Source organism: Sphaerodactylus townsendi, linkage group LG07, assembly GCF_021028975.2.
Source record: "Sphaerodactylus townsendi isolate TG3544 linkage group LG07, MPM_Stown_v2.3, whole genome shotgun sequence".
NCBI classification, from domain to species: Eukaryota; Metazoa; Chordata; class Lepidosauria; order Squamata; family Sphaerodactylidae; genus Sphaerodactylus; species Sphaerodactylus townsendi.
This window is the reverse complement of record NC_059431.1, coordinates 10,044,858-10,058,956: the sequence shown is the minus strand read 5'-3', so window position 1 is coordinate 10,058,956 and position 14,099 is coordinate 10,044,858. Positions and strand designations below refer to the sequence as shown.

Here is a 14,099-nt window from a genome sequence, read left to right as displayed (position 1 = left end):
CCCCCCCCACCCCCCCCCCCCCCCACCCCCCCCCCCCCCCACCCCCCCCCCCCCCCACCCCCCCCCCCCCCCACCCCCCCCCCCCCCCACCCCCCCCCCCCCCCACCCCCCCCCCCCCCCACCCCCCCCCCCCCCCACCCCCCCCCCCCCCCACCCCCCCCCCCCCCCACCCCCCCCCCCCCCCACCCCCCCCCCCCCCCACCCCCCCCCCCCCCCACCCCCCCCCCCCCCCACCCCCCCCCCCCCCCACCCCCCCCCCCCCCCACCCCCCCCCCCCCCCACCCCCCCCCCCCCCCACCCCCCCCCCCCCCCACCCCCCCCCCCCCCCACCCCCCCCCCCCCCCACCCCCCCCCCCCCCCACCCCCCCCCCCCCCCACCCCCCCCCCCCCCCACCCCCCCCCCCCCCCACCCCCCCCCCCCCCCACCCCCCCCCCCCCCCACCCCCCCCCCCCCCCACCCCCCCCCCCCCCCACCCCCCCCCCCCCCCACCCCCCCCCCCCCCCACCCCCCCCCCCCCCCACCCCCCCCCCCCCCCACCCCCCCCCCCCCCCACCCCCCCCCCCCCCCACCCCCCCCCCCCCCCACCCCCCCCCCCCCCCACCCCCCCCCCCCCCCACCCCCCCCCCCCCCCACCCCCCCCCCCCCCCACCCCCCCCCCCCCCCACCCCCCCCCCCCCCCACCCCCCCCCCCCCCCACCCCCCCCCCCCCCCACCCCCCCCCCCCCCCACCCCCCCCCCCCCCCACCCCCCCCCCCCCCCACCCCCCCCCCCCCCCACCCCCCCCCCCCCCCACCCCCCCCCCCCCCCACCCCCCCCCCCCCCCACCCCCCCCCCCCCCCACCCCCCCCCCCCCCCACCCCCCCCCCCCCCCACCCCCCCCCCCCCCCACCCCCCCCCCCCCCCACCCCCCCCCCCCCCCACCCCCCCCCCCCCCCACCCCCCCCCCCCCCCACCCCCCCCCCCCCCCACCCCCCCCCCCCCCCACCCCCCCCCCCCCCCACCCCCCCCCCCCCCCACCCCCCCCCCCCCCCACCCCCCCCCCCCCCCACCCCCCCCCCCCCCCACCCCCCCCCCCCCCCACCCCCCCCCCCCCCCACCCCCCCCCCCCCCCACCCCCCCCCCCCCCCACCCCCCCCCCCCCCCACCCCCCCCCCCCCCCACCCCCCCCCCCCCCCACCCCCCCCCCCCCCCACCCCCCCCCCCCCCCACCCCCCCCCCCCCCCACCCCCCCCCCCCCCCACCCCCCCCCCCCCCCACCCCCCCCCCCCCCCACCCCCCCCCCCCCCCACCCCCCCCCCCCCCCACCCCCCCCCCCCCCCACCCCCCCCCCCCCCCACCCCCCCCCCCCCCCACCCCCCCCCCCCCCCACCCCCCCCCCCCCCCACCCCCCCCCCCCCCCACCCCCCCCCCCCCCCACCCCCCCCCCCCCCCACCCCCCCCCCCCCCCACCCCCCCCCCCCCCCACCCCCCCCCCCCCCCACCCCCCCCCCCCCCCACCCCCCCCCCCCCCCACCCCCCCCCCCCCCCACCCCCCCCCCCCCCCACCCCCCCCCCCCCCCACCCCCCCCCCCCCCCACCCCCCCCCCCCCCCACCCCCCCCCCCCCCCACCCCCCCCCCCCCCCACCCCCCCCCCCCCCCACCCCCCCCCCCCCCCACCCCCCCCCCCCCCCACCCCCCCCCCCCCCCACCCCCCCCCCCCCCCACCCCCCCCCCCCCCCACCCCCCCCCCCCCCCACCCCCCCCCCCCCCCACCCCCCCCCCCCCCCACCCCCCCCCCCCCCCACCCCCCCCCCCCCCCACCCCCCCCCCCCCCCACCCCCCCCCCCCCCCACCCCCCCCCCCCCCCACCCCCCCCCCCCCCCACCCCCCCCCCCCCCCACCCCCCCCCCCCCCCACCCCCCCCCCCCCCCACCCCCCCCCCCCCCCACCCCCCCCCCCCCCCACCCCCCCCCCCCCCCACCCCCCCCCCCCCCCACCCCCCCCCCCCCCCACCCCCCCCCCCCCCCACCCCCCCCCCCCCCCACCCCCCCCCCCCCCCACCCCCCCCCCCCCCCACCCCCCCCCCCCCCCACCCCCCCCCCCCCCCACCCCCCCCCCCCCCCACCCCCCCCCCCCCCCACCCCCCCCCCCCCCCACCCCCCCCCCCCCCCACCCCCCCCCCCCCCCACCCCCCCCCCCCCCCACCCCCCCCCCCCCCCACCCCCCCCCCCCCCCACCCCCCCCCCCCCCCACCCCCCCCCCCCCCCACCCCCCCCCCCCCCCACCCCCCCCCCCCCCCACCCCCCCCCCCCCCCACCCCCCCCCCCCCCCACCCCCCCCCCCCCCCACCCCCCCCCCCCCCCACCCCCCCCCCCCCCCACCCCCCCCCCCCCCCACCCCCCCCCCCCCCCACCCCCCCCCCCCCCCACCCCCCCCCCCCCCCACCCCCCCCCCCCCCCACCCCCCCCCCCCCCCACCCCCCCCCCCCCCCACCCCCCCCCCCCCCCACCCCCCCCCCCCCCCACCCCCCCCCCCCCCCACCCCCCCCCCCCCCCACCCCCCCCCCCCCCCACCCCCCCCCCCCCCCACCCCCCCCCCCCCCCACCCCCCCCCCCCCCCACCCCCCCCCCCCCCCACCCCCCCCCCCCCCCACCCCCCCCCCCCCCCACCCCCCCCCCCCCCCACCCCCCCCCCCCCCCACCCCCCCCCCCCCCCACCCCCCCCCCCCCCCACCCCCCCCCCCCCCCACCCCCCCCCCCCCCCACCCCCCCCCCCCCCCACCCCCCCCCCCCCCCACCCCCCCCCCCCCCCACCCCCCCCCCCCCCCACCCCCCCCCCCCCCCACCCCCCCCCCCCCCCACCCCCCCCCCCCCCCACCCCCCCCCCCCCCCACCCCCCCCCCCCCCCACCCCCCCCCCCCCCCACCCCCCCCCCCCCCCACCCCCCCCCCCCCCCACCCCCCCCCCCCCCCACCCCCCCCCCCCCCCACCCCCCCCCCCCCCCACCCCCCCCCCCCCCCACCCCCCCCCCCCCCCACCCCCCCCCCCCCCCACCCCCCCCCCCCCCCACCCCCCCCCCCCCCCACCCCCCCCCCCCCCCACCCCCCCCCCCCCCCACCCCCCCCCCCCCCCACCCCCCCCCCCCCCCACCCCCCCCCCCCCCCACCCCCCCCCCCCCCCACCCCCCCCCCCCCCCACCCCCCCCCCCCCCCACCCCCCCCCCCCCCCACCCCCCCCCCCCCCCACCCCCCCCCCCCCCCACCCCCCCCCCCCCCCACCCCCCCCCCCCCCCACCCCCCCCCCCCCCCACCCCCCCCCCCCCCCACCCCCCCCCCCCCCCACCCCCCCCCCCCCCCACCCCCCCCCCCCCCCACCCCCCCCCCCCCCCACCCCCCCCCCCCCCCACCCCCCCCCCCCCCCACCCCCCCCCCCCCCCACCCCCCCCCCCCCCCACCCCCCCCCCCCCCCACCCCCCCCCCCCCCCACCCCCCCCCCCCCCCACCCCCCCCCCCCCCCACCCCCCCCCCCCCCCACCCCCCCCCCCCCCCACCCCCCCCCCCCCCCACCCCCCCCCCCCCCCACCCCCCCCCCCCCCCACCCCCCCCCCCCCCCACCCCCCCCCCCCCCCACCCCCCCCCCCCCCCACCCCCCCCCCCCCCCACCCCCCCCCCCCCCCACCCCCCCCCCCCCCCACCCCCCCCCCCCCCCACCCCCCCCCCCCCCCACCCCCCCCCCCCCCCACCCCCCCCCCCCCCCACCCCCCCCCCCCCCCACCCCCCCCCCCCCCCACCCCCCCCCCCCCCCACCCCCCCCCCCCCCCACCCCCCCCCCCCCCCACCCCCCCCCCCCCCCACCCCCCCCCCCCCCCACCCCCCCCCCCCCCCACCCCCCCCCCCCCCCACCCCCCCCCCCCCCCACCCCCCCCCCCCCCCACCCCCCCCCCCCCCCACCCCCCCCCCCCCCCACCCCCCCCCCCCCCCACCCCCCCCCCCCCCCACCCCCCCCCCCCCCCACCCCCCCCCCCCCCCACCCCCCCCCCCCCCCACCCCCCCCCCCCCCCACCCCCCCCCCCCCCCACCCCCCCCCCCCCCCACCCCCCCCCCCCCCCACCCCCCCCCCCCCCCACCCCCCCCCCCCCCCACCCCCCCCCCCCCCCACCCCCCCCCCCCCCCACCCCCCCCCCCCCCCACCCCCCCCCCCCCCCACCCCCCCCCCCCCCCACCCCCCCCCCCCCCCACCCCCCCCCCCCCCCACCCCCCCCCCCCCCCACCCCCCCCCCCCCCCACCCCCCCCCCCCCCCACCCCCCCCCCCCCCCACCCCCCCCCCCCCCCACCCCCCCCCCCCCCCACCCCCCCCCCCCCCCACCCCCCCCCCCCCCCACCCCCCCCCCCCCCCACCCCCCCCCCCCCCCACCCCCCCCCCCCCCCACCCCCCCCCCCCCCCACCCCCCCCCCCCCCCACCCCCCCCCCCCCCCACCCCCCCCCCCCCCCACCCCCCCCCCCCCCCACCCCCCCCCCCCCCCACCCCCCCCCCCCCCCACCCCCCCCCCCCCCCACCCCCCCCCCCCCCCACCCCCCCCCCCCCCCACCCCCCCCCCCCCCCACCCCCCCCCCCCCCCACCCCCCCCCCCCCCCACCCCCCCCCCCCCCCACCCCCCCCCCCCCCCACCCCCCCCCCCCCCCACCCCCCCCCCCCCCCACCCCCCCCCCCCCCCACCCCCCCCCCCCCCCACCCCCCCCCCCCCCCACCCCCCCCCCCCCCCACCCCCCCCCCCCCCCACCCCCCCCCCCCCCCACCCCCCCCCCCCCCCACCCCCCCCCCCCCCCACCCCCCCCCCCCCCCACCCCCCCCCCCCCCCACCCCCCCCCCCCCCCACCCCCCCCCCCCCCCACCCCCCCCCCCCCCCACCCCCCCCCCCCCCCACCCCCCCCCCCCCCCACCCCCCCCCCCCCCCACCCCCCCCCCCCCCCACCCCCCCCCCCCCCCACCCCCCCCCCCCCCCACCCCCCCCCCCCCCCACCCCCCCCCCCCCCCACCCCCCCCCCCCCCCACCCCCCCCCCCCCCCACCCCCCCCCCCCCCCACCCCCCCCCCCCCCCACCCCCCCCCCCCCCCACCCCCCCCCCCCCCCACCCCCCCCCCCCCCCACCCCCCCCCCCCCCCACCCCCCCCCCCCCCCACCCCCCCCCCCCCCCACCCCCCCCCCCCCCCACCCCCCCCCCCCCCCACCCCCCCCCCCCCCCACCCCCCCCCCCCCCCACCCCCCCCCCCCCCCACCCCCCCCCCCCCCCACCCCCCCCCCCCCCCACCCCCCCCCCCCCCCACCCCCCCCCCCCCCCACCCCCCCCCCCCCCCACCCCCCCCCCCCCCCACCCCCCCCCCCCCCCACCCCCCCCCCCCCCCACCCCCCCCCCCCCCCACCCCCCCCCCCCCCCACCCCCCCCCCCCCCCACCCCCCCCCCCCCCCACCCCCCCCCCCCCCCACCCCCCCCCCCCCCCACCCCCCCCCCCCCCCACCCCCCCCCCCCCCCACCCCCCCCCCCCCCCACCCCCCCCCCCCCCCACCCCCCCCCCCCCCCACCCCCCCCCCCCCCCACCCCCCCCCCCCCCCACCCCCCCCCCCCCCCACCCCCCCCCCCCCCCACCCCCCCCCCCCCCCACCCCCCCCCCCCCCCACCCCCCCCCCCCCCCACCCCCCCCCCCCCCCACCCCCCCCCCCCCCCACCCCCCCCCCCCCCCACCCCCCCCCCCCCCCACCCCCCCCCCCCCCCACCCCCCCCCCCCCCCACCCCCCCCCCCCCCCACCCCCCCCCCCCCCCACCCCCCCCCCCCCCCACCCCCCCCCCCCCCCACCCCCCCCCCCCCCCACCCCCCCCCCCCCCCACCCCCCCCCCCCCCCACCCCCCCCCCCCCCCACCCCCCCCCCCCCCCACCCCCCCCCCCCCCCACCCCCCCCCCCCCCCACCCCCCCCCCCCCCCACCCCCCCCCCCCCCCACCCCCCCCCCCCCCCACCCCCCCCCCCCCCCACCCCCCCCCCCCCCCACCCCCCCCCCCCCCCACCCCCCCCCCCCCCCACCCCCCCCCCCCCCCACCCCCCCCCCCCCCCACCCCCCCCCCCCCCCACCCCCCCCCCCCCCCACCCCCCCCCCCCCCCACCCCCCCCCCCCCCCACCCCCCCCCCCCCCCACCCCCCCCCCCCCCCACCCCCCCCCCCCCCCACCCCCCCCCCCCCCCACCCCCCCCCCCCCCCACCCCCCCCCCCCCCCACCCCCCCCCCCCCCCACCCCCCCCCCCCCCCACCCCCCCCCCCCCCCACCCCCCCCCCCCCCCACCCCCCCCCCCCCCCACCCCCCCCCCCCCCCACCCCCCCCCCCCCCCACCCCCCCCCCCCCCCACCCCCCCCCCCCCCCACCCCCCCCCCCCCCCACCCCCCCCCCCCCCCACCCCCCCCCCCCCCCACCCCCCCCCCCCCCCACCCCCCCCCCCCCCCACCCCCCCCCCCCCCCACCCCCCCCCCCCCCCACCCCCCCCCCCCCCCACCCCCCCCCCCCCCCACCCCCCCCCCCCCCCACCCCCCCCCCCCCCCACCCCCCCCCCCCCCCACCCCCCCCCCCCCCCACCCCCCCCCCCCCCCACCCCCCCCCCCCCCCACCCCCCCCCCCCCCCACCCCCCCCCCCCCCCACCCCCCCCCCCCCCCACCCCCCCCCCCCCCCACCCCCCCCCCCCCCCACCCCCCCCCCCCCCCACCCCCCCCCCCCCCCACCCCCCCCCCCCCCCACCCCCCCCCCCCCCCACCCCCCCCCCCCCCCACCCCCCCCCCCCCCCACCCCCCCCCCCCCCCACCCCCCCCCCCCCCCACCCCCCCCCCCCCCCACCCCCCCCCCCCCCCACCCCCCCCCCCCCCCACCCCCCCCCCCCCCCACCCCCCCCCCCCCCCACCCCCCCCCCCCCCCACCCCCCCCCCCCCCCACCCCCCCCCCCCCCCACCCCCCCCCCCCCCCACCCCCCCCCCCCCCCACCCCCCCCCCCCCCCACCCCCCCCCCCCCCCACCCCCCCCCCCCCCCACCCCCCCCCCCCCCCACCCCCCCCCCCCCCCACCCCCCCCCCCCCCCACCCCCCCCCCCCCCCACCCCCCCCCCCCCCCACCCCCCCCCCCCCCCACCCCCCCCCCCCCCCACCCCCCCCCCCCCCCACCCCCCCCCCCCCCCACCCCCCCCCCCCCCCACCCCCCCCCCCCCCCACCCCCCCCCCCCCCCACCCCCCCCCCCCCCCACCCCCCCCCCCCCCCACCCCCCCCCCCCCCCACCCCCCCCCCCCCCCACCCCCCCCCCCCCCCACCCCCCCCCCCCCCCACCCCCCCCCCCCCCCACCCCCCCCCCCCCCCACCCCCCCCCCCCCCCACCCCCCCCCCCCCCCACCCCCCCCCCCCCCCACCCCCCCCCCCCCCCACCCCCCCCCCCCCCCACCCCCCCCCCCCCCCACCCCCCCCCCCCCCCACCCCCCCCCCCCCCCACCCCCCCCCCCCCCCACCCCCCCCCCCCCCCACCCCCCCCCCCCCCCACCCCCCCCCCCCCCCACCCCCCCCCCCCCCCACCCCCCCCCCCCCCCACCCCCCCCCCCCCCCACCCCCCCCCCCCCCCACCCCCCCCCCCCCCCACCCCCCCCCCCCCCCACCCCCCCCCCCCCCCACCCCCCCCCCCCCCCACCCCCCCCCCCCCCCACCCCCCCCCCCCCCCACCCCCCCCCCCCCCCACCCCCCCCCCCCCCCACCCCCCCCCCCCCCCACCCCCCCCCCCCCCCACCCCCCCCCCCCCCCACCCCCCCCCCCCCCCACCCCCCCCCCCCCCCACCCCCCCCCCCCCCCACCCCCCCCCCCCCCCACCCCCCCCCCCCCCCACCCCCCCCCCCCCCCACCCCCCCCCCCCCCCACCCCCCCCCCCCCCCACCCCCCCCCCCCCCCACCCCCCCCCCCCCCCACCCCCCCCCCCCCCCACCCCCCCCCCCCCCCACCCCCCCCCCCCCCCACCCCCCCCCCCCCCCACCCCCCCCCCCCCCCACCCCCCCCCCCCCCCACCCCCCCCCCCCCCCACCCCCCCCCCCCCCCACCCCCCCCCCCCCCCACCCCCCCCCCCCCCCACCCCCCCCCCCCCCCACCCCCCCCCCCCCCCACCCCCCCCCCCCCCCACCCCCCCCCCCCCCCACCCCCCCCCCCCCCCACCCCCCCCCCCCCCCACCCCCCCCCCCCCCCACCCCCCCCCCCCCCCACCCCCCCCCCCCCCCACCCCCCCCCCCCCCCACCCCCCCCCCCCCCCACCCCCCCCCCCCCCCACCCCCCCCCCCCCCCACCCCCCCCCCCCCCCACCCCCCCCCCCCCCCACCCCCCCCCCCCCCCACCCCCCCCCCCCCCCACCCCCCCCCCCCCCCACCCCCCCCCCCCCCCACCCCCCCCCCCCCCCACCCCCCCCCCCCCCCACCCCCCCCCCCCCCCACCCCCCCCCCCCCCCACCCCCCCCCCCCCCCACCCCCCCCCCCCCCCACCCCCCCCCCCCCCCACCCCCCCCCCCCCCCACCCCCCCCCCCCCCCACCCCCCCCCCCCCCCACCCCCCCCCCCCCCCACCCCCCCCCCCCCCCACCCCCCCCCCCCCCCACCCCCCCCCCCCCCCACCCCCCCCCCCCCCCACCCCCCCCCCCCCCCACCCCCCCCCCCCCCCACCCCCCCCCCCCCCCACCCCCCCCCCCCCCCACCCCCCCCCCCCCCCACCCCCCCCCCCCCCCACCCCCCCCCCCCCCCACCCCCCCCCCCCCCCACCCCCCCCCCCCCCCACCCCCCCCCCCCCCCACCCCCCCCCCCCCCCACCCCCCCCCCCCCCCACCCCCCCCCCCCCCCACCCCCCCCCCCCCCCACCCCCCCCCCCCCCCACCCCCCCCCCCCCCCACCCCCCCCCCCCCCCACCCCCCCCCCCCCCCACCCCCCCCCCCCCCCACCCCCCCCCCCCCCCACCCCCCCCCCCCCCCACCCCCCCCCCCCCCCACCCCCCCCCCCCCCCACCCCCCCCCCCCCCCACCCCCCCCCCCCCCCACCCCCCCCCCCCCCCACCCCCCCCCCCCCCCACCCCCCCCCCCCCCCACCCCCCCCCCCCCCCACCCCCCCCCCCCCCCACCCCCCCCCCCCCCCACCCCCCCCCCCCCCCACCCCCCCCCCCCCCCACCCCCCCCCCCCCCCACCCCCCCCCCCCCCCACCCCCCCCCCCCCCCACCCCCCCCCCCCCCCACCCCCCCCCCCCCCCACCCCCCCCCCCCCCCACCCCCCCCCCCCCCCACCCCCCCCCCCCCCCACCCCCCCCCCCCCCCACCCCCCCCCCCCCCCACCCCCCCCCCCCCCCACCCCCCCCCCCCCCCACCCCCCCCCCCCCCCACCCCCCCCCCCCCCCACCCCCCCCCCCCCCCACCCCCCCCCCCCCCCACCCCCCCCCCCCCCCACCCCCCCCCCCCCCCACCCCCCCCCCCCCCCACCCCCCCCCCCCCCCACCCCCCCCCCCCCCCACCCCCCCCCCCCCCCACCCCCCCCCCCCCCCACCCCCCCCCCCCCCCACCCCCCCCCCCCCCCACCCCCCCCCCCCCCCACCCCCCCCCCCCCCCACCCCCCCCCCCCCCCACCCCCCCCCCCCCCCACCCCCCCCCCCCCCCACCCCCCCCCCCCCCCACCCCCCCCCCCCCCCACCCCCCCCCCCCCCCACCCCCCCCCCCCCCCACCCCCCCCCCCCCCCACCCCCCCCCCCCCCCACCCCCCCCCCCCCCCACCCCCCCCCCCCCCCACCCCCCCCCCCCCCCACCCCCCCCCCCCCCCACCCCCCCCCCCCCCCACCCCCCCCCCCCCCCACCCCCCCCCCCCCCCACCCCCCCCCCCCCCCACCCCCCCCCCCCCCCACCCCCCCCCCCCCCCACCCCCCCCCCCCCCCACCCCCCCCCCCCCCCACCCCCCCCCCCCCCCACCCCCCCCCCCCCCCACCCCCCCCCCCCCCCACCCCCCCCCCCCCCCACCCCCCCCCCCCCCCACCCCCCCCCCCCCCCACCCCCCCCCCCCCCCACCCCCCCCCCCCCCCACCCCCCCCCCCCCCCACCCCCCCCCCCCCCCACCCCCCCCCCCCCCCACCCCCCCCCCCCCCCACCCCCCCCCCCCCCCACCCCCCCCCCCCCCCACCCCCCCCCCCCCCCACCCCCCCCCCCCCCCACCCCCCCCCCCCCCCACCCCCCCCCCCCCCCACCCCCCCCCCCCCCCACCCCCCCCCCCCCCCACCCCCCCCCCCCCCCACCCCCCCCCCCCCCCACCCCCCCCCCCCCCCACCCCCCCCCCCCCCCACCCCCCCCCCCCCCCACCCCCCCCCCCCCCCACCCCCCCCCCCCCCCACCCCCCCCCCCCCCCACCCCCCCCCCCCCCCACCCCCCCCCCCCCCCACCCCCCCCCCCCCCCACCCCCCCCCCCCCCCACCCCCCCCCCCCCCCACCCCCCCCCCCCCCCACCCCCCCCCCCCCCCACCCCCCCCCCCCCCCACCCCCCCCCCCCCCCACCCCCCCCCCCCCCCACCCCCCCCCCCCCCCACCCCCCCCCCCCCCCACCCCCCCCCCCCCCCACCCCCCCCCCCCCCCACCCCCCCCCCCCCCCACCCCCCCCCCCCCCCACCCCCCCCCCCCCCCACCCCCCCCCCCCCCCACCCCCCCCCCCCCCCACCCCCCCCCCCCCCCACCCCCCCCCCCCCCCACCCCCCCCCCCCCCCACCCCCCCCCCCCCCCACCCCCCCCCCCCCCCACCCCCCCCCCCCCCCACCCCCCCCCCCCCCCACCCCCCCCCCCCCCCACCCCCCCCCCCCCCCACCCCCCCCCCCCCCCACCCCCCCCCCCCCCCACCCCCCCCCCCCCCCACCCCCCCCCCCCCCCACCCCCCCCCCCCCCCACCCCCCCCCCCCCCCACCCCCCCCCCCCCCCACCCCCCCCCCCCCCCACCCCCCCCCCCCCCCACCCCCCCCCCCCCCCACCCCCCCCCCCCCCCACCCCCCCCCCCCCCCACCCCCCCCCCCCCCCACCCCCCCCCCCCCCCACCCCCCCCCCCCCCCACCCCCCCCCCCCCCCACCCCCCCCCCCCCCCACCCCCCCCCCCCCCCACCCCCCCCCCCCCCCACCCCCCCCCCCCCCCACCCCCCCCCCCCCCCACCCCCCCCCCCCCCCACCCCCCCCCCCCCCCACCCCCCCCCCCCCCCACCCCCCCCCCCCCCCACCCCCCCCCCCCCCCACCCCCCCCCCCCCCCACCCCCCCCCCCCCCCACCCCCCCCCCCCCCCACCCCCCCCCCCCCCCACCCCCCCCCCCCCCCACCCCCCCCCCCCCCCACCCCCCCCCCCCCCCACCCCCCCCCCCCCCCACCCCCCCCCCCCCCCACCCCCCCCCCCCCCCACCCCCCCCCCCCCCCACCCCCCCCCCCCCCCACCCCCCCCCCCCCCCACCCCCCCCCCCCCCCACCCCCCCCCCCCCCCACCCCCCCCCCCCCCCACCCCCCCCCCCCCCCACCCCCCCCCCCCCCCACCCCCCCCCCCCCCCACCCCCCCCCCCCCCCACCCCCCCCCCCCCCCACCCCCCCCCCCCCCCACCCCCCCCCCCCCCCACCCCCCCCCCCCCCCACCCCCCCCCCCCCCCACCCCCCCCCCCCCCCACCCCCCCCCCCCCCCACCCCCCCCCCCCCCCACCCCCCCCCCCCCCCACCCCCCCCCCCCCCCACCCCCCCCCCCCCCCACCCCCCCCCCCCCCCACCCCCCCCCCCCCCCACCCCCCCCCCCCCCCACCCCCCCCCCCCCCCACCCCCCCCCCCCCCCACCCCCCCCCCCCCCCACCCCCCCCCCCCCCCACCCCCCCCCCCCCCCACCCCCCCCCCCCCCCACCCCCCCCCCCCCCCACCCCCCCCCCCCCCCACCCCCCCCCCCCCCCACCCCCCCCCCCCCCCACCCCCCCCCCCCCCCACCCCCCCCCCCCCCCACCCCCCCCCCCCCCCACCCCCCCCCCCCCCCACCCCCCCCCCCCCCCACCCCCCCCCCCCCCCACCCCCCCCCCCCCCCACCCCCCCCCCCCCCCACCCCCCCCCCCCCCCACCCCCCCCCCCCCCCACCCCCCCCCCCCCCCACCCCCCCCCCCCCCCACCCCCCCCCCCCCCCACCCCCCCCCCCCCCCACCCCCCCCCCCCCCCACCCCCCCCCCCCCCCACCCCCCCCCCCCCCCACCCCCCCCCCCCCCCACCCCCCCCCCCCCCCACCCCCCCCCCCCCCCACCCCCCCCCCCCCCCACCCCCCCCCCCCCCCACCCCCCCCCCCCCCCACCCCCCCCCCCCCCCACCCCCCCCCCCCCCCACCCCCCCCCCCCCCCACCCCCCCCCCCCCCCACCCCCCCCCCCCCCCACCCCCCCCCCCCCCCACCCCCCCCCCCCCCCACCCCCCCCCCCCCCCACCCCCCCCCCCCCCCACCCCCCCCCCCCCCCACCCCCCCCCCCCCCCACCCCCCCCCCCCCCCACCCCCCCCCCCCCCCACCCCCCCCCCCCCCCACCCCCCCCCCCCCCCACCCCCCCCCCCCCCCACCCCCCCCCCCCCCCACCCCCCCCCCCCCCCACCCCCCCCCCCCCCCACCCCCCCCCCCCCCCACCCCCCCCCCCCCCCACCCCCCCCCCCCCCCACCCCCCCCCCCCCCCACCCCCCCCCCCCCCCACCCCCCCCAGCATAGAGTTTGCCTTTTTTACAGCTGCCATGCATTGAGTTGACATTCTGAGACTGCAAATGCCTTAGCAGACCAGGTGCTCGAGAGCAGCAGCAGCAGCAGGTGGCCATTGCTTTCACCTCCTGCATGTGAACTCCCCAAGGCACCTGGTGGGCCACTGCGAGTAGCAGAGAGCTGGACTAGATGGACTTTGGTCTGATCCAGCTGGCTTGTTCTTATGTTCTTATGTTCTTATGTTCAGATCAAGGAGGATCAAGATTGATAGCCACAGATCGACTTCTCCTCCATAAAAATTTGCTAAAGTGGAGTATATCTCTGCGAGTAGCAGAGAGCTGGACTAGATGGACTCTGATCTGATCCAGCAGGCTAGTTCTTATGTTCTTATTTGTGGGCTCTGTGCACTGGCATCTCTAAGGGCCTTTCCGCACACGCGGCCCCTTTAAGTGAAACCCTGGGCGTTGCTTGCAAATGACCAGGATTCTGTTTTCAAGGCTACCTGTAGATGGCTGCATCGGAAAAAGGTTTTTCCAAAGTCCTGCTCAGCTCAGCCTCTTAAACGACCTCAAACAGCGGCTGGTCGAGGCAGCGGACTTCCACCACGCTGCCAGCAAAGCTCTCCGCCCAATGAGCCCAGCGGAGTGCAGCGAAAAGACAGCGGAGAAAGGATGCGGAAAGCCGGACTACCTGACCTCTCCGGAGCTGCAATAAGGAATTGGGTCAGGCAAACACCCCACTGGTTTTGTATATGCATGGGGAGTGACCGTACAAAGCAGGATTTCTGCTGCTGCTGTTTTCCCTCTGCATCTCTGCCGGTGGTGTAGTGAAGGACTTAGATAGGTGCTGTGTTTCCCCAAAAATAAGCCCTACCCCGAAAATAAGCCCTATCATGATTGTTCAGGGTTTTTGGAGGATGCTTAAAAAATAAGACCTACTCCAAAAAGAAGCCCTACCGGTAGTTACAGATCAGGATGGTTAAGCAAAGTGGGGCATAAATCCAAACTCTTCCTCTGTTGGGAAATATGACTCCTGGGGAAATCTGTCAGCCGTTTCTGCTTGTCCTGGTAAGGAATCCTAAGCAAAGGAGAAGCCCTTTCAGGCCTCCTCAGCCAGTCTGGCGTTCTTGTTTTGCTCTTAGGCTTTTCAACGTGTGCGTTTTGTGGCTGGACGAAGAGAGCTTTCAGAAAGGGGACACGTATCTCCCCTCCTTGCCAAAGCAGTACGATGCCCACCGCCTTGCCAAAATCATGCAGAACCAGCAGGTGAGATGGACCTGCCGCATCGGGGCCGGGAGACCGACAGTTTTCAAATGGTTTATCTATTGTTTTGTCGAAGGCTTTCTTGGCCGGAATCCCTGGGGTGCT

The 14,099-nt window shown here is 89.6% G+C and overlaps 1 protein-coding gene across 1 annotated transcript in view; it reads left to right on the top strand.

The window, feature by feature from the left end:
* The window catches only part of EPG5 (ectopic P-granules 5 autophagy tethering factor), an 82,567-nt gene that overhangs the window by 28,575 nt on the left and 39,893 nt on the right, over positions 1–14,099 (top strand). The window contains 2 exon segments of the mRNA XM_048504315.1: positions 13,230–13,442; positions 13,859–13,997. Coding sequence (XP_048360272.1) covers positions 13,230–13,442; positions 13,859–13,997 — 352 coding nt within the window.